The 27087-nt window shown below is 50.1% G+C and overlaps 1 protein-coding gene across 1 annotated transcript; it reads right to left on the minus strand.

The window, feature by feature from the left end:
• Positions 1-3630: 3630 nt before the first annotated feature.
• On the minus strand, positions 3631-4531 carry LOC134434284 (olfactory receptor 14J1-like). Its single transcript, XM_063182963.1, has one exon. The coding sequence runs from the start codon at positions 4464-4466 to the stop codon at positions 3669-3671; it is 798 nt and encodes a 265-aa protein (XP_063039033.1). The 5' UTR covers positions 4467-4531; the 3' UTR covers positions 3631-3668.
• Positions 4532-27087: the final 22556 nt, after the last annotated feature.

Here is a 27087-nt window from a genome sequence, read left to right on the forward strand (position 1 = left end):
CATTGTGACACTGCAGGGCCTCATGGAATCAAGGGGACCACAGTGACACTGTGGGGGTCCATGGGACGAAGGGGCCATTCTGACACTATGGAACAAAGGAGACCATTGCTCTGCTGCAGGACATCATGGAACCATGGAGGCCATTGTGACACAGCAAAGCCTCATGGAACCAAGGGCACAGTAGTGACACTGTGGGGCTCCAAGGGACAAGGGGGGGATACTTAAAGCGCAGAACCAATGAGGACCACTATGACACTCTGGGGCATCATGGAACCAAAAGTCAATTTTGACACAGAAGGGCCTCATGGAACCATGGAGGCCATTTCCACACTTTGAGGCCTTGAGAAACCAAAGGTCCATTGTGGCACTTTGTGTCCCCATGGAACCAAGAAATCCATTGTGACACAATGAGGCCCTGTTGGGCCAAAGGACAATGGTGGCACTGCGTGGCACCACGGAACCAAGGGACCACTGTGACACTACAGGGCCCCATGGAACTAAGGATTATTGGAACAATGTGTGACTTGTTGAACCAAAGGTCCATTGTAACATTGCAGGGCCTCTTGGAACTAAGGGGGGACAATTGTGATGCTCTGGGGCCCAATGGAAGCAAGGGGCCAGTGTGACACAGCTGGGCCTCATGCAGCCAAGGGGCCACTGGGATCCTGAGGAGCCCAAAAGAACCAAGGGGCCGTTTTGACATTCTGCAGCTGTGGAGACCCTGAGAGGCATTCCCTGGGTTAGGGAGACACAAGAAGCTTCCCTCAAAAGCTGTTCAACCCCATCAGCTCCTTCCCTATGTTCTGTGTCACTTAGCCACTCCCTCCCCATTCCCCCATTGGCCCCATCTTTGTACTGCCCCCATTGCACATCAGCCCCTTCCTCTGGAGATACAGAAACCTGGACTCCCCCCAGGAGTCCTGCTTTGTGATCCTGAACATCTCACTGCACGGCTGAATTAAACATCTGTGGGTACCATGCAAAGGCCCTTTTTCCTTCACTATCCTGGGCTTTATTAGCAGCTATTGCAGCTGCAACAATGGCTCATTATGGCAGCGTGGATCCAAGGACATCATGGTGACACTGTGGGACCTCATGGGTCGAAGGGACCATTGTGACACTGAAGAACTTCATGGAACCCAGGGTCCATTGTGACACAGCAGGGCCTCATTGGAACAAAGGAACCATTGCTGAGAGTACAGAAACTCATGGAACCAAGGGGCTGTGGTGACACAGCAGGGCCACATGGAACCCCGAAGACCAGTGACATTTAAGGACCTCATGGAACCAGGGTCCATTGTGACACTGCAGAAACAAGGAGACCATTGTTGATGCTGTGGAAGCTCATGGAACCAAGCAGCCATTGTGACACTCCAAGGCCTTGTTGAACCAGGCAGACCATTGTGACACCACAGAACCTCATCGCACTGAGGGTTTATTGTGGCACAGCAGGGGCCATGGAGCCAGTTGTCCATTTTGACAATGTGGATCTGAGGAGACCATAGTTACAGCATGGAAGCTAAAGGAAACATGGGTCCATTGTTACGGTCCAGAAGCAAGAGACAATTGTGACATCATGGAACCTCATGGAACTAAGGGTCCATTGTTAGAGTCCAGAACCACAGAGACCATTGTGACAGTACAGAACCTCAAAGGACCAAGATTCCATTTTTATGCAGTGGGGCTTCATGGAACCAAGGAACCACTGTGACACAGCAGGGCCACATGGAACCAATGGTCCATGGAGATATTGCAGATCCAAGGAGACCATGGTGATGCTGTGGAACCTCGTGGAGCCAAGGGGCCATTGTGACACTGTGGGGGGGCAATGGAGCCTAATATTCATGGTGACACAGCGGGGCTGCTTGTCACCAATTGTCCATTGTGACGCTGCAGATGCAAGAGACCAGGGTGACACTGGCAGTTGATGGAACCAAGGGGCTGTTGTGACACACCAAGGCCTCGTGGAACCAAGGAGAGCATTGTGGCAGTGCAGAACCAAGGAGGCCATTTTGGCAGTACGGAACCCAATGGAACCAAGGGTCCATTGTTCTACAGCATGGCCTCATGGAGCCAAGGGGCCATTGTGAAATTGTGGGGCATAAGGGAGTCAAGGAAACCACTGATAGTGAAACCCACTGGATAGAAACTTCTGAAAAGAGTTTGGAGTATTTGAAAGCAGGCATTCTTCATTACAGCATGGTGGTCACTTGGGCCATCCTCCCTCCATTGGAGTGCATTAAGCTATGAATGAACAGAGTTTTTATCACACACACAGATTATGTATCCATTAGCTATCCCCACTTCCTTTGAGTTTATTTGACACAGTTGCACACCTTATCACAAATCCTTTTATGGTTCTTTGGTTTTGTCTTCAACATCCAGTGCCCTTTTTAGGTGGCTGTTCCTTGAACCCTCCTTTTGAGAAAGGGCAATATTATTGTTCTGCATAACTTCTGCTTTGTCAGCCTTGCAGAGCTGAGCTGGCATCCTGCTTGCATTTAGTGTGACTTCTGTTTGCGATAGGTACATCCTCAATCAGTTTCTCCAAGGCTGTGTTGTTCTGTTCTCCTGTCCCTTTCTCAGTGCTCGCCCCGCATGAGGCGTCTGCGACCCCCCAGCCTATGGGCCTGGGGTGGGCAAGTGTTCCTGGGGAACAGGGCTGGGACAGCTGGGCTGGACTGACCCAAGGGATGTTCCACTCCATGTCACACCATGATCAGCAATCAAATGAGAGAAGTGGGGGGCCAAGGGGGGTAGGGGATAAATTTTTTTTTTCAGACATATTTCTTTCAAAACAGCACCTAGACATGCAGAATCCTCTCCTGCCACAATGTGGTTAAATATTTTCTGCTGATAGGAGATTTCCTGTGAATTTGCTTTTTTTCTCTTTGTTGCCTTTTTCTTTTTGTGGTTGGTTTGTTTCTGGGGTTTTTGTGTTGTTTTGGGTGGATCTTGCTTTGGGTTTTTTGATTAGGTTTGGGGTTTTTAGGTTTTGCCAGGAGCTCTGGCTGTGCCAGGACACTGCTGTGAGCCCCCCCTGCACACTCCCCCTGCCCCAGGCCCTGGGCTTTGCTGTGCCAGGGCATTCCTGGAGCACATTGCTGACAGCAGCTCTGGAGGGGAGCGAAGCCTCCCTGCCCTGTCCTCAGGAGATGCCCTTTGCTGCTGGAGCTGCTGTGCGGGATCCCAGCTGTGTCCCAGCAGTGCCCATGGCCTGGCCCTGCCTGTGGCCACAGCAGGGACACGCAGCAGGACAGTGACCAAGCTGCCAGAGCGCTCCGGCCTTACAGCCACAGCAGGGCTGGCAAGGACAGGGTGGAGTTGGGCAGAGCAGATCGGGGAAGAGGCAGGGCCATTGTCCCTGGCTGTGCTGCTGTGCTGGGAGTCTCTTCCTGCCACCTCTGCTCACAGGCACTGCCCCTGCAGAGACAGAGAAGGGCTGAGGAAATGCCTTAGACAGACAAGTCAGGCAGGCACTTGTTTTTATTTAAACACGAAGGGAACAAACCACTTGCAAATATTTTTATTTCAAAAGAAATGTAGATATTCATGTAAAAACCTAAGAGTAATACTACAGTATTTTGATAGAAACACTACAACAATAGAAAAAGATAACATAGCAAAGAATAGACAAACAGGGGGAAAAAGGCTGATATGATAAAGAGTTATATTCTGAAGGCTCTGTAGCAGAAAAGAGAATTTATTGCTTCTGAAGTTGCAGTCACCAGTTTTCCCAAGGCATCCTTGAGCTCCTGGTTCCTCAGGCTGTAGATGAGGGGGTTCAGGGCTGGAGGCACCACGGAGTACAGAACTGAAAGGGCCAGATCCAGGGATGGGGAGGAGATGGAGGGCGGCTTCAGGTAGGCAAATGTGCCAGTGCTGATAAACAGGGAGACCACAGCCAGGTGAGGGAGGCAGGTGGAAAAGGCTTTGTGCCGTCCCTGCTCAGAGGGGATCCTCAGCACAGCCCTGAAGATCTGCACATAAGAGAAAACAATGAACACAAAGCAAGCAAAAAATAGAAGAGCACTTAGCACAATGAGCCCAAGTTCCCTGAGGTAGGATTTGGAGCAGGAGAGCTTGAGGATTTGGGGCACCTCACAGAAGAACTGGCCCAGGGCATTGCCGTGGCACAGGGGCAGGGAAAATGTATTGGCTGTGTGCAGCAGTGAATAGAGAAAGGCACTGGCCCAGGCAGCTGCTGCCATGTGGGCACAAGCTCTGCTGCCCAGGAGGGTCCCGTAGTGCAGGGGTTTGCAGATGGACACGTAGCGGTCGTAGCACATGATGGTCAGGAGGGAAAATTCTGCTGACATGAAAAAGGCAAAGAAAAACACCTGAGCAGCACATCCTGAGTAGGAGATGTCCCTGGTGTCCCAGAGGGAATTGTGCATGGCTTTGGGGACAGTGGTGCAGATGGAGCCCAGGTCGCTGAGGGCCAGGTTGAGCAGGAAGAAGAACATGGGCGTGTGCAGGTGGTGGCCGCAGGCTACGGCGCTGATGATGAGGCCGTTGCCCAGGAGGGCAGCCAGGGAGATGGCCAGCAAGAGGCAGAAGTGCAGGAGCTGCAGCTGCCGCGTGTCTGCCAATGCCAGAAGGAGGAAGTGCCTGATGGAGCTGCTGTTGGACATTCCTTCATTCTGGACATTTTGAGCTGTTCAAAGACAACATTGACAATTTGGACAAAGTACCTTGAGTACATCCTATGCTATTTTCTTGCACAGGCACTCAAAATTGCTTCTCTTTCTCTGGAGAAATTTCATTTACCTTTTTCTTTTCAGTGTAGCTTTGGGCTACAAAGTAACTGTGTGCTTTTTAGAAGGGACAAAAGTCCTGTTCTTAGCATTGCTCTCAGGCTGAACACTGGGGAGGCCAGATGGAAAACAGGGCTCCCTGTGCCCCAGTGCACTCAGACCTGCTGGGCCAACACAGGTGCCCTTTGTTCATTTCCCCTCGCTCTAGTACAGGATGTACCAATTTAAAACTGCACTTAAAAATAACATGGTTTTTTTGAAGACTCCAGTTTCAAAATCAATCTCTCCAACTCTACTCTCTCTCCCTATGCAGCGGGACATGGAGGGATGCAAAGGATTGGTCTGGCTCTCTGCTGCCTGGAGTTGTGCCTATTGGGAGCTGTTTTTCTTTACCCAAGCCTTGTCCCTGCCATTGCTGCCAGAGCCCAGCCCAGCCCTGGGGACTCAGCTCTGCCCTGCAGACCCCTCCCAGCACAAGGCACTGCCCAGGGGCATCTCCCTGGCAGCAGGGCCTTAAGGGCAGGCCAGACAAACAGAGATCCTGCAAGCCAAGGTGCTGCTGCTGCTGTCTGTAGGGAGAGGAGGCTGAGGAGGCACTGCCTGAGGGAGATCTGAGGCCCATCTGCTGATGCCCAGGGTGACAGTGTCAGAGTCTCAGTGACACAGACACAGCTGACAGCCCCTTTCCCTTCCCTTGAGGAGAAAGCTGAGAGCAGCCCTGGCCATGCAGCACCATCTCCAGAGCAGGAGGAATCTGCCCTGATGGGGGTGGCTCCTTCCACCTCCACCTTCTCCCTTGCAGCGTCCATGGGAGCTGCCAGGCAGGCTGAGAGCTGCCCCTGGCAGGTGGCCCATGCCCTGGGCTGGCCAAGAGCCCTGAGGGCTGCAGGAGCTGCTCTGCAGGACAGTCCTGGGCAGCCCTGGCTGCAGCCCCAGCTTCAGCCCCTGCAGCCGTCCTTGGCAGCAGGAGCCGTCCTGCCCTGTCCATCTGACGGTGCCCAGGGCAGCCCCGCTCTGCAGCACATCCTCCTCTTCCTGCTCCTGTGCCCCAGAGAAACTGGGAGAGTCCTCCTGACACATTCCCCAGGCTGTGGGGTGTGCTGGCTTCAGGAGATCCCTCCAGGAGCACAGGGGACATTGCCCTGCACCCACACACTCACCATGCACAGGGCTATGAAGATCTTCCCCCAAGTGAAGTCTCAGCTCAATGTCTTCCCAATCCTGATTGCCTTCAGCCTGTCTCTGCCTGGCTCCTGTCCCCTCAGTGCCTGTAGGCAGAGCCCTCAGCCCTGCTGGGCTGGGAGAGGAGCTGGTCCTGGCAAGAGCTGTTCCTTTAAAGCTCAGCAGCACAGAGCCAGCACAAGGACTTTAATGAGCCTCTTGGGGATTTGGTGTTGTTTACATCAGACTCAGTCCCTGAGAGAGTGTTCAAAAAACTTCTCAAGAACTCCAAGTTAAATTGAAACTCCAAAGTTTCTAAAAGTTTAATAAGTCTCCCTGAGAATGTGTCCCCAGTTTCCAGTTAGAGCAGAACACTGGAGGCAGTGATGACAGCTGGGGACAAACAAGGCCAAGGTGTCTCTGGTGCTGAGCAAAGCTGGATGTGTTTGAGGAATGCCAAGGGCCAAGGCCTGAGCCCCAGCCCCTGGCAAGGCAGATGCTGTCCCTCCCTCCTTGCTCAGGGCTCTTGCCGGGATGGGCACTGGCATGTGGGGATGTGCAATGGCAAGGGCAGGAGCATGGGGTGGTGCCTGCCAGGCTGCTGAGCAGGGACAAGGAGGCAATGAGGCCCCAGGCCTGCAAGGGTCACTTGTCTCCTGCTCCTGCCTCAGTGCTTTCCTTTTTATGGAAAAGAATCCTCCCTCCTTCCCAGGCAAACAAGGCTCCCATACTACTAACCAGTGTGATTAGGCAGAAGCCATTTATTTTTTACATTATGCACCTATTTATACATTCTAACCCTACTGCATACACTGATCACTCTCTTCTTCATTGGAGCCTCTCTCTTGTCCTTGTGTTCTTCACGCACTTCTCGGAGTATGTGACTGGTTTCAGTTCAGGTGGTTCACGGCCCTCTCTTATCGAGTTCTTGTCGTCTTGGTATTCTGTTTCTCAGCCTTTTCTTTCTTCATTTAGCACAGTTTATGTCTTAGTAACCTTGATGAATTCCAGAAGGCTCTGATAAGAATGACTACAAGCGGTATGGCTGGTGCACAGTGTGGCCCAAGTTGTTCAGATACATTGCTACAATTCCCCCTTGTTCTTCTTCTTGCACCAGCCAAACCCTTTTTACAGTATTTTCTACCAACTGGGTCACCAATTTCACTTTGTGTGGAATAATACAAAGCAATATAATAATAACTACTAGTAATAACAAAGCTCACTTTAAGGTATCTTTCAATCATCCAGTTATTCCCCATCCTTCAGACCATTCATCCAAGCCCAATTCATTCACAGTCAATTTCTTCATGTTGTCTTCCAGTTGTTTGAGTTTCCTGTGAATCGAAGAGAGTAGGTTCATAAAACACATTCCTTCAAAATTTTCACACCTGTGCCCATGTGCTAACAGCAAAAAATCTATAGCAGCTCTATTTTGCAGTGTGCCATGTCTAATATTATCTAAATCAGTGAGCATTTGATTTAAAATAGCTGACCTTGTGTTCAGTGTGGGAATCCACAAAATCAGAGGGTTTTGGGGAAGCTGCAAAAGGCGGGCGTCAGAGACAGCAGAACTGTGATTAGAGCTAAGCAGTAGCCATGAGATAGGTCAGCAGAAAAATTATTTAAAAAGTAGAAAAGCAAGGAGAAATAGAACAATGGTCTGTGTCTTAACGCTTGTCTAGAATAACTCCCTAAGATACAGAAAAGTTTTTCTGGCAAGATATTAGGAAGTTTGAAGCTTAATTATGGAGCTCTGTGCATTGTGTTTTAAAGCTTACAAGCAGATATTGTATTCAAAATAAGCAAGCGTTGGTTTTACCAAAGGTACATGTGCTTATAGTGGTTGGATAGAACTGCTGTCAATATGCTTTTGCTTTGTGGGATTGGTTAAAAAAATTATAAATTAAGTTGTACTATTAAGTTCTTGGTCAGCTGCTTGGGATGTGAGCTGCTGGCATCTTCGCATTGTCACAACCATGTAATGAGACTGATGCTGAAAAATAAAACAGCTCAAGGCATGTTCCACAGCAGTGCCTTTCCCGTTTGTGATTTGTACATAGCCCCTGGCTCTCTCTATACAGGAGAGACTGTGCAAAGTACTTTACGTTATTTGAATTTCATTAATTCTAATGTGATATAACTTTCACGAATTGCTCTCAAAAAGAACCAAACCCCCCTGTCTTAAGGCACTTTCATAACAACATGTACACACACCTCAAAGAAAGACCTCCAGTACTTGACCAGAATCATGAATCTGAAATTGTTGAAGGGCCATAGCCTCTCATTATGTGGGTGACAGAATATGCTTGTGTTTCTACAGATACAGGACCCCGGTGGATTCCCAGAAGATTTATCAGTCCCTATGTAGACCGCAGATCTGAAGACAACCGCTTGAATGAACACAAAGTCAGCTCCCTCTCCCACCATGCCACAGAAGCTGCTTTCTCTTGGAGATGAAGAAAAAAGAAATTCACATATCCAAACATTGTGGCAAGGACACTCATCAAACGTAGATATATCCCACTGATAATGTCCATGTCAACCTCAAATGCAGACACACCCCTCCCTTTTCCATCCCTCTACCAGTGACCCTTTATCCCTACCCCTCCCTCTTTCCCCTCTTGAAACTACTCCTTTTTTCCTGCCTCAAACTTCCCTTTAAAAAGAGAAGGGAGTGATTGGGAGGAGCTGGTAAGAGCTATAGGGAGAACTTAAGAATATTTAAGAATGTCTTAAAATAAGTCAACTAATGTGTGGTTTTACCATCCACAAGTGAAAACTACCCAGTGGGAAAGAAGAAGTATGATTCTTCCTGTGATACCCTCCAGGGCACCCCGCAGCAGTACCAGTGCCATCATTGGCATCGTCTTTATCAGCACCCTCATCTGTATCCAAGTGACCACCAGCTGGATCATCCCTCAGCCAAAACAAAACATCTGGTCACTTTGGCAAAGTCATTAAAACCAGACAATCTTTGCATGGCTATGGAAAGCATAGACGATACGCTCTTAACATTCTAGGTGGGAGTCCCCCTGTCACCAAATGACTGCCTGTACGTAGGTAAGAAACCCAACCCCATGGACACCTGGACAAATGAACAAAGATCCTCCCACACCATGTCTCCACAGGACTTGCTTTTCAAGGCCCAGGATGGTGTTTCGGGCCGTAGCATGAGACACAGGGTAGGTTTCCAACCATCCAGTGGTGGCTTTCACCAGGGTCAGCACATAGCGCTTGCTCTGGCGTGTCTGGGGCAGTGTGATGGAGTCAATCTGCCAGGCCTCCCCATACTGGTACTTGGACCACCACCCACCATACCAGAGGGGCTTCACTCGCTTGGCCTGCTTGATTGCAGCACACGTCTCACAGTCATGGATAACCTGAGAAATACTGTCCATGGTTAGACTCACCCCTCGGTCTCCTGCCCATTTATAGGTGGCATCTCTGCCCTGGTGGCCTGAGGCATCATGGGCCCATCGAGCTAGGAATAACTCTCCTTTATGTTCCCAGTCTAGGTTTATCTTTGGCACCTCTGTCTTTGCAGCCTGACCTACCTGCTCATTGTTTCAGTGTTCTGCATTAGCCTGACTGTTGCCTTCTGATGCAAGGCGAGGCGACCTGGTTCTGAGGAAACGGCACGGCGACCCAAACTCTCCAGGGTCACTCGGGCCAAGAACACACACAGACACCAGTATGGTGGACGGTTCAAGACCTTTGTGGTCCCGTCTCTTCGGGTTTTATACTGGGAAAGTTTTTCTCTACGTGGGGGGGTCTTACCTTACTGTAATTGGTTAGTAAGGAGTCGAAAGTTACTAATGTTAGGGGGGACTACATTCTTGGGTGATCCTTTATCACTAGGCGTTAGGGGGAGAGGAATCCTGCTGCTTTCCGTGACATCGCGAGATTTTCCGAGCGCCTAACCCTATCTACTACACATCCCCCCCCTTTTTTACAAATGAACGAAGTAGTCATATACATAGGCACTGAGATGAGGCATGGGGTTGTTGACAAAGAAAGGGGTTTGGTGAACCTGGGTAGAAAATCTTGTGACTGGCAGTGTTCCCTGGTCAAATTCACAGCAGTAAATTGCCGGCCTATGAACGGGATGTTGTCCCATTCTAGGTGGGTCTGAATGAATGAGACTAGCTTGTTCAGCAGGCATGGTCCAAAGGTGACAGCTAAAAGAAGCATTGCCAATGGACCTATTAGGGTAGAAATTAGGGTGGTCAGCCATGGTGGTCGATTGAACCAGGACTCGAACCAACCCTGTTGGGCTTCCCTGTCTTTCTGAGCCAGTCTGTTTTGGAGTTCTGCCATGGAGTCTCTAACGACTCCCATGTGGTCTGCGTAGAAGCAGCACTCCTCTTTCAAGGCGGCACACAGGCCTCCTTGCTGCATGAACAGGAGGTCCAGTCCTCGCCTGTTCTGCAAGACTACTTCGGAGAGTGAGGACACTGACTTCTCTAGAAAGGAGATGGATTTCTCGATCTTCCGCAGTTCCTCGTCAATCGTTGCCTGCAGCTGTGACAGTCCTTGGTGCTGGGTCACCAAGGCTGAGACTCCTGTAGCCATTCCGGCTGCTCCTAGGCCCAGCAGCATCGCGATAGTTATACCTGTTACTATTTCTCTTTTGTGGAGCCGACAGGGTTCCTCGAAATGGCGATACACTTCTTCATCTGCGTGGTACAGGACCCTAGGAACAATCAGAACTTGGACACAAAAGTCGTTAGACTCATCGAATTTGGCAAGGAACACACACGGACTCACTCCAGATCGCTGGAAAATCCACATCCCAGACGTGGATGGGACTACCCACTTATTGTTTTTCCTGTCGGGCTTGACAACTTTGGTGCAGACGTTGCCTTTCTGCCTAGCTAGGGTTGCATTGCCAAAGCATCTGCCCTGGCCTGTGACTTGACTCAGGGTGATTCCTTTGCGGGGGGTGTCCCATCTACATTGGTTGGGTGCATCTGCTGTGGAGTAACTGAAGGGAGTGTTTAAAGCGACTCCTTCGTAAAAGAGAGGTTCGACATCGTAACAAAGCCAACAGGATTTGGTCAGGTTAGGGTTAGTTTTGTTCAGGGATAGGAAGGTAGCTTCTAACATACGAAGGATTGGATCTAAATCTGACCTGGCTGAACGGTCTATCTGAAAGGCTTCTACATGGCCGATCGGGATATCAGCGACCCTTGTGGGCAAGACTTTGGGGTGGGTCGCGTTTCTCCCTTTCGGCATGCTTTTAATCACTTTGTTGGGTCTGACCACTCGGGGTGCTGATGGTTGGAGCCTAATAATTCGCACATTCACTCTCTCTTTTGACCCTTGAAGGACTACTGTCCACGCTCTGCCTATTGCCCAGCTAGGGTGATCTGGCTGCAAAACTGTCATGTTGTAGCCTGTACATTTTCGAAATTTGGGGATTTTATGGTGGTTTCGATAAAAGTTTCCGTGGAGGAAGAGGGGTGTTTTGCAACCGGTGGGTGCCAGGTGAACTGTAAGAATTTGTCAGGCTCTTGTGGATCCCACCCAGACCCCGACAGTCTGGCATCTGTGAGAATGGTTTCGCAGCCCCAGTGCCCACAATGTCCCCACCCCAGGTGATTGCAGTAGATTTTCCCAGGGTTTGAAGCTGGGCACCAGTAGGATAGGTACATGTGTGTGGGGTGTGGGGAATGGGGGTCTACCTTTGGTCATCCTGGAAACAGGTCGGTGATGCGGAGCATGAAGGATGGGGCGTTCGGTGTGGTGATTTCTTTGAGCACCTTGTACCTACTAAGTTGTTGCATGACCCACCTGAATGGCCGATGGGGGTAGTGATCTGGGCTGGCTTGCCCTCTGGCAACAAGCCCCAACAGCAAAATCACACAGAAACACCGTTGACGCTTGGGTTCCACCCGTGCGGGTCTCTCGGGCGCTGCCTGAAGGCTTGGTGGTCTGTCGTTTACCTCTGGATGGGGATGTACGCATCACGAGGACGCCCCACGAGCATGTCCTGTAAACAGAAACTCACAACTCTCATCAGTCTCATTCTGCTTGCTATGGAGGTCCGGCTTAATTGACTTAAGTGGACACCACCTAATTTGCCGTCCTTTTTGACAGCTGTGTACCCTCGCCCCGTGAGCATCAACCTCCAGCCCCGTTCCCATTCGCCTAGCTTGTTTCTAATTACCACCTGTGGGCCCTCCGCTCCTGTTTCTGCTCCCAGGCCTTCTGATCCTCCCTTTTTCATCTGCTCCGGTCACTCCAGCTGCCTCTGGCCCTCCTGGTACAGCTCCTCAGCCCTCAATGCCCGCTCCTCTGCATTCTGCTCCATCTGTTTCACAATGCCCTGCCGGGCTCTCATCAGCTCCTGCTTCCTCTGGCGCTCCAGCTCCTCCTGGACCTCCATGCCCTTCTCCTGCTCCATTTCCATCATCTTGTTCAGGTGCTTCTCTTCCTCCGCCAGTTCCTCAAGGATCATCTGCTTCTCCAGGACTTGCTTGTCCCAGATCATGTTGCACTTGGCACTGAGGAACAGCGCGTTCAGTTCCCCCACATCTTCCTCCTTGTCCAGCTTCATCCTTGTCGCTCGCTGCAGCAGCTTCTGCTTCCCCTTCTGCAGCTCCTCTTCCACGTCTCTCCCGTGGTCCCTCTCGTCCTCCAGCTCTGCCTTTCTCTGCTCCTCAATCTGGGCCTTTTTCAGGGCTTCCTGCAACGTCCAGACGCCTTTCGCTGCGGCGTCCGCTTTGTTGTTGCCGATCTGGTAGTGGCCTTTGACTGGGTCGTGGCTGTTGATGTGATTGACTGACATGGTGCCCTGTCGCGAGGAGAGTGCTTCTTGCACCATTAGGGCTGCTACTGATGTTGACACTCCTGGTCCCTTTTTTGTGTGAAGCGTTAAAGCCACCAGCTGGGTGCTTTTCCATGCCCGGGACTGCCCTCCCACTCCGTTCACTGGAGGGACTTCTTTAAATTGCCAATGTCCGGGCCAATGTGCTTGGGGAAAAATCGTGCAGTCTGATCCCGTGTCCACCCAAAACTGGAGCCCTATGACGTGGGGATCCTGACTGCCCTAAAGGCAGCATGTCCCCCACACCATCAGGGGCTCCTTCCCTATTCTCATGGCCAAGGCCACCCAGGGATCCTGCTCTGGGGCACCTCCTGCTGGCCCTCTGACACCGGCGTGGCTTGTGGCGGTGGGGGGTGCGAGGGTACCGATGGTGCTGCATAACTCTGCCATTGTGCTGCTGGCGGGGATGCGAAATTGACTGCTCCCTGTGGGGGCATGGGGTATGAGGGTCCCCTGCCCAACTGGGGGTTGGCATAGATGGGCCGTCTCGCATTCACTGCGGGAAGAGGCTGAGTGTGGCCTGCGCCCCCCTCCCTCTCCCGTTTCCCCGGGACCGAGATCTACAGTCCCTAGCGAGGTGTCTTCCCGCAGCTCCTACAGATCCCTCTCGGGCGTGCTTGGAGTGAGGGTGCGGCCAGGGAAAGCTGTGCCGGCTGGGGACAGCTCGCTGAGTTGCTGCCCTTCCCCAGAAGCCCAGGCTAACACGGTCGTCCTGCCACTCCTGCTTAGATACAATCCGCCCCGCCCCATCAAAAAGCATGTGGTTTATTTGCGTAATATCAAAAGTGAGCAGATCGTTATTGCTAGAAAGGTCGTCCTCAAGAGTGGGTACTACAGCTGAGTTGATCCCTATTTCTGAAATTGCTTTGGCTTCTTTTGGGTTAACTGGGGTATATGCCCTTTGTTGGTTCCCCCGCGCTCTGGCAACCCCCACCGGGAAAGCATGCATGGAGGCTGCCGGTGCCCGGTCCCCACAAGCTGCTTTTATTTTTCCCTAATTGGTGAGTTTGTTTTGCGATTGTTTCCTGATATTGTTTAAAGCTTTATTCGGTTTCGCTCGAAACCGCATTAATTCTGCTCTCTCGGTTTCCGAGTCCCAGCCGGACTCGGTCGGCTCTTCCGAGCTGTCTGAGCAGCTGTTACTTGGCTCTGAGGCGGAAGCTGACTGCCGGTACACTTCTGGCGCTCCGTGCCGTTTTGTTCGGCTTCGACCCCGCTCCTCCCTTCGGGGGTGGTGCGGCTCCCTCCCCCTGGGGTCCCCCCGCCTCCTGCTGGGGGAGATGCTTGCCCTATAAGGACCTAATTTGAATAGAGTGCTCTGATTTGTCTTACGCTCCACCGCAAGTGCCGCCCCCCCTCCCCGCTCGCCCGCGCATGTGATGATAAGCAGGCTGACTGCCTTTCCGCCCTTTTCCCCCTCTTCTCTTCCGCCCTCGGCATGCGGTTAGGCGCCATTAAGCGCACATGGCGGGGCGAATTTTTACTGATCCCAGCGGGGTCCAACAATCCGGTTGCGTTCCGCGCCTTCTCCGTGAGTCCCTGCCAAAAGCATCGCACATGCTGCTCTGCCTCCTGCGCCGGATCGGCGACCGGCGGGGAAGGGATGGATAGAGAAACCGCGGATTTTTTGGACGGCTCCGCGGGGGGGCCGGGACAAGGCGGGCTCCGTGGGAGGGTCGGGGGGTCCCCTGGGTGATCCGGGGGGTCCCCTGGGGGCTCCTGGGCGTCTGGGCTCGGGCTCAGGAAGGGGTGGAACGCGCCCGGCCCCCGCATATTCCCGTCTTCAATCCGATCGCTCTCAGAGGCGGTTTGTGTCGCGGCCCCCACCCCCAGCTTTGGTGTAGCTAATAAACGTGTACATGCGGCTTTCCTCGTCTCCTGTTCTTCTAACGTCTTGCGTAGGGCCTCTTCTACTTTCCCCCACGCTTTGAGGTTTTTACCACTGCCTAAGGACTTAGAGTCCTCCGCTGAGGCGGCAGTGCACTTCTCCCGTGCTTCCCAATATAATATATTTACCGGACGTCCGATCGTCCCGAGCTCTAGGAGCCTTGCAATAGCAAGATCAGAATTCCTGAGCTCACCTTTAATTCCCCATTGCTCATGAGCCTGACTTATGACCTTTGCCAAAATTTCCATGATTCGAGGGCGTCCCGTCCGCTGTAGTCGGACCTGCCGCTACAGCTGCCGTGCTCTGTCCAGGCGATCCCCGTTCCCTGGGCACTGGTTCAATCCTGGGTTCTGGCACCACTTGTTGCCTTCTGATGCAAGGCGAGGCGACCTGGTTCTGAGGAAACGGCACGGCGACCCAAACTCTCCAGGGTCACTCGGGCCAAGAACACACACAGACACCAGTATGGTGGATGGTTCAAGACCTTTATTGTCCCGTCTCGTCGGGTTTTATACTGGGAAAGTTTCTCTCTACGTGGGGGGGTCTTACCTTACTGTAATTGGTTAGTAAGGAGTCGAAAGTTACTAATGTTAGGGGGGACTACATTTTTGGGTGATCCTTTATCACTAGGCGTTACGGGGAGAGGAATCCTGCTGCTTTCCGTGACATCGCGATATTTTCCGAGCGCCTGACCCTATCTACTACACCTGACTCTTGGGGACATGGGCATCTACATAGCGGACATTCACAGATAGATTTTCTACCCAAGAGGCAATGTCTTTCCACTCACCAGCAGCCCAGATTGATTTTTCTCTGCGCTGCCAGTTGGCCTCTTTCCACCTTTCCAGCCAACCTGACAGAGCATTGACAACCATCCGGAAATCAGTGTAAAGGTAGAGCTTTGGCCACTTCTCTCTTTCAGCAATGTCCAGGGACAGCTGAACAGCCTTGAGTTCCTCAAGTTGACTTGATCCACCTTCTCCTTCAGTAGCTTGTGCAACCTGTCATTTGGGGCCCCATATGGCTGCTTTCCACCTCCAGTTCATCCCTATGATGCGACAGGAACCATCAGTGAAAAGAGCATAGTGTGCTTCCTCTGCTGATAGCTAATTGTATGGTGGAGCTTCTTTAGCCTTGTCACTTACTCCTGGTTCTCTTCATCAGTGAGAGCAAAGTTTTCACCTTCCAGCCAGTTTGTAATTATCTCCAAAATTCCAGGGTGATTCAGCTTTCCAATACGGGTGCGCTGTGTGATCAGAGCAATCCATTTGCTCCATGTGGGGTCAGTGGCGTGGTGGGTGGTGGGAACCTTTTCTTTAAACATCTGCCCCAGCACCAGTAGTCGCGGTGCCAGGAGGAGTTGTGCTTCTGTGAACATCACTTCTGAGGCCCCTTGGACTCCTTCATAGGCAGCCAAGACTTCCTTCTCTGTGGGAGTGTAGTTGGCTTCAGATCCTCTGTAGAATCCCAGTAGTTGGCCTTGAGCATCCCCAGCCACCTTCTGCCAAAGGCTCCAGGACAGACCATGGCTCCCAGCTGCAGAGTAGAGCACATTCTTCACCTCTTGGTCCTCTGACTGGACCAAGGGCTACTGCATGAGCGATCTCCTGCTTAATCTGGACAAAGGCTTGTTGCTGCGTGGGCCCCAATGGAAAGTGTTCTTCTTACAGGTGACCAGGTAAAGAGGGCTCATGATCTGACTGTGTTCAGGAATGTGCATCCTCCAAAAACCTATGACACCCAAAAAAGCTTGTGTTTCCTTCTTGCTGGTTGATGGAGACGTTGTTGTGATCTTACTGATGACCTCCATGGGAATCTGACACCGTCCATCTTACCACTTTACACCCAGGAATTGGATCTCTCGGGCAGGTCCTTTGACTTTGCTCTTCTTGATGGTGCAGCTGGTTTCCAGCAGAATCTGGATGATCTTCTCTCCTTTCTCAAACACTTCCATTACTGTGTGTGTTCCCTCACACAATGATGTCCTCAATGCACTGCAGGTGTTCTGGAGCCTCACCCTTTTCCAGTGCAGCCTGGGTCAGCCCATGGCAGATGGTGGGGCTGTGATTCCACCCCTGGGGCAGTTGGTTCCAGGTGGACTGCCCGCCCCTCCAGGTGAAGGCAAACTGAGGCCTGCATTCTGCTGCCAAAGGAATGGAAAAAAACACGTTGACAATGTCAACAGTGGCAAATCACTTTGCTGCCTTGGACTGCAGCTCGTACTGGAGTTCCAGTATGTCCAGCACAGCAGTGCTCAGCAGTGGAGTCACTTCATTCAATGCACGATAGCCCACAGTCAATCTCCATTCTCTGTCAGATTTGTGCACAGGCCAGATGGGGCTGTTGAAGGTTGAGTGGGTTTTGCTGACCATCCCTTGGCTCTCCAGCTCATGGATCATTCTGTGGATGGGGATCATGGCATCTCAATTTGTTCAATACTGCTGGCGGTGCACGGTCAGGGTGGCAGTTGGCACTCATTGCTCTTCCACCCTCAGAAGTCCTACTGCAGATGGGCTTTCTGACAGTCCAGGCAAGGTGTTCAACTGCTTGTTGTTCTCTGCCTCTACAGCAGCTATTCCAAATGCCCACCTGAGTCCGTTTGGGTCGTTGTAAAGTTGTTCCAGAGGAAGTCTATGCCCAGAATCCACGGGGCCTCTGGGCCAGTCACAATAGGATGTTTCTGCCACTCCTTCCCAGTCAGGCTCCTCTCAGCTCCCAACAGGGTCAATTGCTGTGATCCCCCATCACCCCAGCAATGGAAACAGGTTCTGCCCCCACATGTCCTGATGGTATCAGGGTTCCCTGCACACCTGTATCAACAAAGGTGTTGTGTTTTTGTGGCTCTGATGTGCCAGGTCATCGGATCCACACCATCAGGAAGATCCAGTTTTCCCCATGCCTCTTCCTTCCTGGCTAGAGGCAGGGCCCCTCTAACCCTAGTTATCATTTCTTTCCTGGGCATACATACTAGAGGTACTTTCAAGGGAATCTGACAGATCACACCTGGTAGCTCGGTCATGGGAGGCTGAGGCTATCTTCATTTTGGTGGAACTCTTTGGTTTCCCTCCTTGAGTTGATGCACTCGGGCTGCTAGGACAGAAGTGGGTTTCTCATCCCACCTTCCCATGTCTTCCCCATGGTCACACAGGAAGAGCCACAGGTCAGCCCATGAGGTGTACGTACCCTCTCTCTCTGGCTGGGGGATGTTGGGCTTTGACTTTGGGGCCTGTGACTCACACTGGTGCCATATGGGAACTGTTTCTCTTCACCTCCTCCATCTCCCTCATCTCCTCTTTGAGGTCCTTGATCATACCAGAGACACGAGCCTGCATGGGGCCATTGATCACACTCTCACAATTTCTAAGCTTGTTGGTGACAGAACCCACTGTCTCTCGGTTGTTATCAGCATTAATCGTTGCAATGAAGGTGGTGTATTGGGGTGCCCCCGATTTGCCAGACTCCACAGCATTTGCCCTGTGCACCTGACCTTGTCTGGGTCATTATCATGCTGTCCATCCCTCCCAAAGGGTACCTCCAATACTGCCACTTCTCTCAGCTCTTGGATCCCTTCCTCGAGGGCCTTCCAGCACATTCTATGGTGGTGCTCCTGCATTCTCTCCCTGTGGACAAACCTCTTTCTGACACTCATTAAAAGCTGCTCCCAGAGGGAAAGGGACCCTGACTCCCTTACAAAAATCTGATTCCCACCTGACTCCTGGGTCAAGGGTCCCAAATTCCTTGCCTCACCACCATCCAGTTGCACGCCTGTACCCATGAGGTCCCAGACCCAGAGTAACCAGGTTGTATAAGCCTCACGTCCCCATCGTACAATGTCTTTGTGCAGATTACAGAGACTTTTGTACATCAGGGACTCGGTGATGATCTCAACCATTGGCTCCCCTGTGGGTTATGGGGCCGTCCTTTCTTATCCTTATCTGGGTGCTCTGGTTTCATCTTAGACATCCTTGTTTCCACAGGGGTGACTGCTGCTGGCTGTGACTGCCTTTGCAGTTCAGCTGGAACCTGGACGGTTGTAACATCTGTGGGTTCCACTGCTGCACCATCAGACTCTCCCTCTTTGGGGCAGGGGGAGGGTTTCTCACCAGCTGGGGAAATGTGCTCCTTCAGCATCTGGCCCATCTCCTTCACCAGAACCCCCACCCCGTCTGGGTGGTTCATTTCTGAGGTGGGCTGTGGGGCAGGGTCAGGCTCTGGGGCAGCAGCATCCCTGGTCTCTGGGGCTGGTGTCAGCATGGTTATCCAGGTCAATCTTCCCTTATCTCTGAATGCTAAATAGAACAGGCCTATCAGCAACACCAACCATTGTATGATATCATTGGCATTTAGAGTGGATCTGAACCCTTTGAAAACTGGTGGGGCAGACCCAAAGAGCTGGCTGAAGGGTTGGGAGAAAAGTTCCCCAGTGTCATTTCCTCACAGCAAGTACCATTATTAAAGTAAGCCCAAAACCACACAGTTAGTGTGCGATAGCTCTGAATCCATGTACTTGTCTTCCAGAGGAAGTTAAAAATCCCTAAATTCCTCACTTTATTAAGTCATAAAGCAAACTGGATAACAGCCACATTAGCCTTAGTTATAGGACCCATGTTTAGATAAGGGCCTGCAAATGGCAGAATTACAGCCATGACTATGTGCCACCCAAACCAGGGTAAGCTGGACCACATGGTGACACTGAATGAGGTTTCTATGTCCAGCACACAAAAAATTAGGTTATTTAAGAACTGTTATTCCTTTTTTTCTTGATGCCCTCAAGCCTCATGATGGGCACCAAAATCTTTCTCGGTTTGAAAAGACAGGCAGAAGCCTCCCTTGAAATGAAAATGGAAACCCCCTCCCTCCTGAATTGTTATAATTTTGAAATTAAGGGAGCTCTCAGGCAAAGATATGGGAGTAGGAATAGCAGTTCTTTACTAGGAATAAAAAAGATAAAACCAATCTTAAAAAAAAATCTTAAAAAAAAAGATAAAACCAAGAATGCAGTAATACAAAACAACACTGACAGAGTCGGAATATGATCTGACATCCTGTTGCTCAGGATGTTGGTAGCAGTCTGAATAAACGGTTGCTGTAGCCCTCCTGCAGTGACAGGTGTGGTTCTGCTGGAGCAGTGATCCTGTAGAAGGGTGGAGTTTTCCTCTGAAGGTCTGGTGGTGGTGTAGATGGGCCTGGTCTTCCTCTTGGAATCCAGTGGGAAAGGGCTGTTCCTCTGGGAATCCAGTGGGAGAAGGCTGACTGTGGTGATCTAAATCTTGGTTTATATCCAAGTAGGAATGCTTGGCTCCTCCCCCTGAGCAAAGCACCACACAATGGGATGACGAAATTTTATCAGTCATGCAGTGAGACTCAATGGCCCATTAACAGAAGATATTTCCCAGAGGGAGGATTGGTTTTTGGATGAGATAAAGAAAAGTGCCCAATTAACAGAAGATAACTGCCCCACCTCTAACAAATGGTAAATAGAATACACACCCCCAGCTAAATCTTTCATTCCATATATGGAGTCACTCTGTATTGACAGGAGGCCTGGCCTTAGGAAATGAGAAGCTTAGGACCTGATTGTGACAATCATGTCGAGTTTTGGGGTGCTCCAGCACGAATAACAACATCATTCCTTACTCCAGGTGTTGCTGCTACTCAAGCTTTTGCTGAGTTGGGGTGCTGGATAGCTGAACACAACTTCAGCTATTTTAAATCAAATGCTCACTGATGTAGATAGTATTAGACATGGCACACTGCAAAACAGAGGTGCCACAGATATTTTACTGTTAGCACATGAGCAGAGGTGTGAGGATTTTGAAGGAATGTATTGTATGAACCTCTCTGACCATTCTGCATCCATTCAGAGGAAACTGAAACAACTACAAGAAAACATGAAGAAATTGACTCTGAATGATTGGGGCTTGGATTAATAATTAATAGTTTGAGGGATGGGGAATAATTGGATGATTGAAAGATATCTTAAAGGGAGCTTTGTTATTATTAGTAGTCATTATTATATTGCTTTTTGCTATTCCACGCATAATGAAATTGGTGACCCACTTGGTAGAAAATACAGTGAAAAGGATTTGGCTGGTGCAAGAAGAAGAAGAAGAAGGGGGAGTTGTAGCAATGTATCTGAACAACTTAGGCCACACTCTGCACCAGCCATGTAGCTTGTAGTCGTTCTTGTCAGAGCCCTCTGGAATTCACCAAGGTTACTAAGACATAAACTATGCTAAATGAAGAAAGAAGAGGCTGAGAAACAGAATACCAAGACCACAGACCACAAGAACTCGATAACAGAGGGCTGAGAACCACCACTATGTAACCAGACACATACTCTGAGAAGTGTGTGCAGAACACAAGGACAAGAGAGAGGATCCAATGAAGAAGAGTGTGATCAGCGTGTGCAGTAGGGTTAGAATGTGTAAATAGGTGCATAATGTAAACAATAAAGGGCTTCTGCATAATCATATTGGTTAGTTGTATGGGAGTCCTGTTTTCCTACAGTGGGTGCCTGGGAAGGAGGGATGGTTCTTTTCCATAGAATGGAAAGCACTGAGCCCCAGGGTTTCAGGGACACATGAGAAGAGACCCCACACATGCTGAGGTCAGTTGAGCCCATCAGGCCAAGCCAACCAGACCCGTTCCCTGTTCCCTTGGAACCACAGGGCCCCACAGGCTCAAAATGGTGGTGTCATATTGGACCCTTGCTTCCATGAGGCCCTGCAATATGGGAATGGACCCTTGGTTCCAAGGGCCCTGCAGTGTCACAAGGCTGCCTTAGTTCCACGAGGCCCTGCAGTCATGGTGTCCCCTTGGCTCCATGAGGGAAAGCAGAATCAGAATGGCCCCTTGGTTCCATAGAGCACCACTGTCTCACCACAGTTCCATTGGTTCCACAGGGCCCCGCAGTGTAACAATGGACCTTTGGTTCCATGAGGTTCCTCAGTGTCTCTGTGGCCCCTTGGCTCCAGGTGGCCCCGCTGTGTCACAGTTCCAGGTGGTTCCATGAGGCCCCACAGTGTCCAAATGGTCTCCTTGGCTCTGGGAAGCCCCACAGAGCCACAATGGACCCTTTGTTCCATGAGGCCCTGCTGTGTCACAATGGACTTCTGGTTCCAGGAGCTTTCGCACTGTCAACAATGGTCTGAGCATGGCAGAGTCACCAGGGATCCTTTGTTCCATGAGGTTCCATAGCATAACATGATCCCCTTGATTCCAGAAGGTTCTGCACTGTCCCAATGGACCATTGATCCCACGCAGCCCCACACTGTCACAATGACCCCATGGCTCCAGGAGCTTCCACACTGTCAGCAATGGTCTCCTTTATTGGAATATGAATTCCAATATTACCAGTGAGATAGTGCCTGGGCCAGTCTGACCCTTGCTGCTGGACCAAAGGCAGCAACTGTGGCGTAATCACCCCAGAGATACCTTGGCTTGCTGGAGATTGCAGCTGGGCACTGAACAAGTCCAGGCTTGTTAGGAACTCCGTTTACCTCAGGAGGATAGCTTCAGGCGATGGTGAAGAGAAAAAGGAGATGGATTCTGCTGGAGGGTTTATATCCTGAGGTTTATTCCATGGTTACAGAGGTCTGAATGGTTGTTCTGTTGGAGCAGTGAGCAACTGCTCCAACAGAATCCCCGGCCGCATGGTCTGATTCACCTTTTAAGCTCAGGGACAGGGGGAGGGGAGGTACAGGTGAGCCACCAACCAGGTGAGAGGGGCAGGGTCTCAGGGGAAGATGACACCCAGACAGGCCAATGACCCCTGGGCCTGAGGGGCATCCCTTGAACTTGACCAACCACACGACGCCTTGCTGGAATGTTAAGCCTGATTGACAGGACTCACTCAGCATGGGGGCAAGGGGGAAGGGAGAGAGGTATAGGCACACCTGGGGAAGGAAGTTTACAACACACTGCAACATCTCCCCCTAGTTTTGTTTAAAAAGAAGAGGACTGTGTTTGTGGTGCAAAATGATTGCCAAACCATGGTTGGTAAATCAGTTCTTCCTCTACAGGAGGGTCAGTGTCTTCCACTGAGGCTTCTAGGTCATCCATTGGAGCACTGAGGGCTTCCAAATGGTAGACCTCAGGAGGGGGAGATGAGCTTGAAACTAACTTGAGAACCATGCGTTTGATTAGTCCAAAAACAATACTAACAACTACAAAACTATAGAAAAAATAAACAGCACTAAAAACACAGTTTTCAGAATAGATCCCAACCAGCCCGAGAGTCCCCAGCCTTTGAACAGTCCATTCAGCCCGTTGTCAGTTTCTCTGTTGATGTCCGAAAGCCTTTGTCAAGGTAGTCCATATGTGGTTTGGGCTGAGGCACTATGCAGGAGGTCACAGGTGGGATGATCACGAGTAGGACGAGAAGCAGGCTCGATCTCATGGCATCTCAAGGCTACACACGAACAGTGGGATTTAAACTGGTACAAAAACTTGAAACAAACATATATTACAAACTATTCCAGATAGGAGGCTTAAATGGAATTTCCTCCAGAGAACACATGCAGTGTTTTGTTCTTCAGGCAGCATGAGCAACCTGGGAGTGCTTCTGTAGATTTCTCTGAGACTTTGGGAACATAGGGCTTTACCCATTTGGAAGGAACCCACCTTAAACCAGAGGGGGTGGACACACAGGGACATATCCACGTCCCCAAGTAACCAATTTGTAAGGTCCCACCATTTTCCAAGTCTCAGGGTCCTTTACTAAAACCGGAGGTTTTTCTTTCATTAACCTATGATTGCTCCCCCCAAAGTGGCGTAGGATGGGTGGGTTCAGGCTGTCAAAAGAACAATTCAGAAAATTGATTGTGAATAGCGCCCTGGATAACCGGATGTGGGGAGGTTCCACCTTCAGAACCTGTTGTTGCTGGTCCAGGACCCTTTTAATATCATGGTGAGTTCTTTCTACAATGGCTTGACCTGTAGGGGAGTAGGGGATGCCAGTTTTGTACTCTACTCCCCATTGCTGCAGGAAGCTCCCGAATTCCTTGGATTTATAAGCAGGCCCATTATCAGTTTTCAGCTCCTTGGGGATGCCCATGAAAGAAAAAGCCTGTAAGAGGTGCTTAATAGCATCGATAGATGATTCTCCTGTGTGGGCAGAAGCATAGACCGCTCCAGAAAAGGTATCTACACTAACATGAACATATTTCTGCCGTCCAAAAGACTATATGTGTGTAACATCTGTTTGCCACAGTTCACAACTGTTCAGCCCCCTTGGGTTTGCTCCCATACTCACTGTAGGAAGTGCATGTTGTTGGCAATTTGGGCATGTGGCCACAATCGCTTTGGCCTGTTCTCGAGTGATGTTAAACTGATGGACCAGGCCAGGTGCATTTTGGTGGAAAAGCTGGTGGCTGATTTTTGCCTGTTCAAAAACATTTGGGAGAGTGGCCATCACTGCAGGTGCAGCAAGAGCATCTGCCCTTCTGTTGCCTTCAGCGATAAACCCTGGCAAGTCAGTGTGTGACCTGACATGCATCACATAAAATGGTTGCTCTCGGTGAGTGACTAACTTTACCAGTTTTGAGAGCAATTCGAAAAGTGCGATGTTAGACACATCTTGCAGTATTGCTTGATCTGCCCTGGATACTACTTCTGCCACATATGCAGAGTCTGTAATCAGATTAAATGGTTCTGAGAACCTTTCAAAAGCCCTAACAACCGCAGCCCATTCAGCAACTTGAGGTGAACCTTCCACCTCAGCAATGTCTGTCTCCCACTGCTGGGTTTGAGGATCCTTCCAAGTCATAACGGACTTGTGGGACCTCCCAGATGCATCTGTAAAGACAGTCAGAGCCTTTTTTAAAGGTCTCCTACTTAGAGCACTTCTCAATTTTAAAGTAAATTGAACATCTTGTTCGAACAATTTGTGAGCAGGCCGCGCTGCCGAAATTTGTCCTGAGTAGGAATCCAGAGCAAACTGCAACACTTCATTTTCTTGAAACAATTGTTCCAGTATTTTCATAGTATTTTGACCTGATTTTAACTCAACTGGAATGTGAATGCACTTAAAATCACATCCTGCTAACTCCCTGATCCGGGTCCTTGCTTTCAGGGTCAGTTCCGCTATCAGCTCCTGAGGCTTTGTCAGTCTCTTGGACCTTTTGTGACTGAGGAAAACCCATTCTATGATCAAGAGAGGGTCCCTCTGGTCCCGGTCCTTTTTTGGTGTGTTCTTTGCCTTAGGTGTTTGTTTTTCCTCCCACTGGAAAATAATTCCATGGAGGTGTGGCAACTTACCTAGAATGATAAATGTGAATGGCAGGTCAGGCCGGCATCAGTTGGCCTGTCTTGTTCACATTGCAAGCTGAACCTTTTCTAGTGCTTTCCGTGCCTCTGGGGTAACAGACCTAGGAGCACCTGGGTCCTCTCCCCCTTTCAATAAATTGAAAAGAGGGACAAGGTCTTCATTAGTCAGACCGAGCCATGGTCTTTCCCAATTCAAAGACCCACATAACTTGTGGACATCCGCAATGGTCTTGATCCTTGGATTGATTTCTAGTTTTTGAGGAACAATGGTCCTATTTCCAATTTCTAAGCCCAAATACTTCCAAGGTGGCATCTTTTGAATTTTCTTTTCCTGGAGCTCAAACCCTGCAACAATCAATGCATCGATCATTAGGTCAAGCGCATGTGTGAGTAAATCATCACTGGGGGCACACACAAGGATATCATCCATATAATGATAGATGATGGCCTTCTCTGCGGCTGCACATACTGGGGAAAGCAGGGAAGAGACATACCACTGGCAGATAGCTGGAGATACCTTTAATCCCTGAGGAAGAACGGTCCAATGGTACCTTTTCATAGGTGATTCTATATTAATGGAAGGGACGGAGAATGCAAAACACGGTGCATCGTCAGGGTGCAAGGGGATTTGGAAAAAACAATCTTTAATATCAATAACAGCTAATTTCCAATCTTGGGGAAGCATTCTTGGGGATGGCATACCAGGTTGGGGAGAACCCATATCTTCAATTACATTATTAATTTGTCGGAAGTCGTGAAGAAGTCGCCATCTCTTTTTGTCAGCTTTTTGGATGACAAACACTGGAGAGTTCCATGGGGACATGGTCTCCACAATGTGGCCCTTTTTTAGTTGCTCTTCCACTAGTTCCTCAAGCACGTTTATTTTTTGTTTACTGAGCAGCCACTGTTTTACGTCAACTTGTTTGTCTGTTTTCCACTTCAGTTTTTGGGTGGGGCGCTGTTGTTCAATGACTGCTGCACAAAAATGCTGAGGAGAGTCTGGAATATCAATTGCGACACCTCACTGGGCCATTACATCTCTCCCTAACAAAGGTTCCGAATAATCCAACACAAATGGACGGATATTAGCCAATTGTCTGTTTGGTCCCTCAAATTGAATAATGCTTTTGGATTGTCTTGCCAATTGCAGACCTCCTACACCTCGAAGATGACCTGCAACATTTTGCAAAGGCCAATGTGCTGGCCAGTCTTGTACTGGAATCACTGTGCAGTCTGCACCTGTGTCTACAAGCATCTCAATGCGTTTAGACTCCCCACCCCCACTGACATTACACCATAATTTGGGTTTGTCTTTCCCAATAACTTGTACTCGGGCGACTGTGGGCCCTTGTTTTTCCATATTTTCAGGTAAAGATGGCACAGGGATAGCTTGTGCAACAATTTGTCCCTTGGGAAGAAACAGGGGTGGGTGGAAACAATGCAGGCTGAGAACGAATTGCTCAGGATCTGATGTTGTCATTCCTGGAGCCATTTCGATCTCTTGTGGTGTGTGTTTGGTGTCCCCAATGATGATGTACTTACAACTAATTCGGTTCCAAGTACCCTTCTGTTCAGGATTGACAGAGACAAAATGCCAGTCAGTGTCCTCCAGGCGGAGTGACTCTGTCAGCTGCAACCTGTAAGGCTCATTGACAGAAGACGTGGTTAACACAGGATCACCTAAATCATAGCAAAGGTTATTTTGTTTCACTTTCAACAGTGTACCAGCAGACCTGGTCTTTGAAGCACCTGCTTCACTTACACAAATATTAGTATTATTGCACGCTTGGTTTGTTTTGCTACCCTTATTCCCATGGCCTGCTCTTTTGTATCTGCACGCCTAGCAGGCCGGCGCTCCCTTTTCAGTTTTTTTGTTGTTGTTGACCCCCAGGGAGGGCTTGTAGTTCTCCTCCCCTGCCATGTCTAAATTCATCAAATTCCCTTTTCAGGGGGCACTGGTTACTCCAGTGTCCTAGGTTATTACAAAGCAGGCATGGTTTTGTGGGCTCAACCATTGCTGGTCTCCGCTGCTGCCCAGGGTACTGCTGTGCTGAGGGGAAAGGCGCAGGCGACACGCTGGGGTGGTCTTGGCAGCAGCCTTGGTCTGGTGTCTTCAGCCACACTCATCAGAGGCACTTTCCTGTTACAGACTAGAAGCATATATTTTAGCGTAGGGTGGCGGT

This window comes from Melospiza melodia, unplaced genomic scaffold (genome assembly GCF_035770615.1).
Source record: "Melospiza melodia melodia isolate bMelMel2 unplaced genomic scaffold, bMelMel2.pri scaffold_34, whole genome shotgun sequence".
Taxonomy (NCBI): Eukaryota; Metazoa; Chordata; class Aves; order Passeriformes; family Passerellidae; genus Melospiza; species Melospiza melodia.

Coding starts and splice junctions, on each gene's coding strand:
- LOC134434284 (XM_063182963.1), bottom strand. CDS start 4,466: ATGTTCTTCTTCCTGCTCAACCTGGCCCTCAGCGACCTGGGCTCCATC.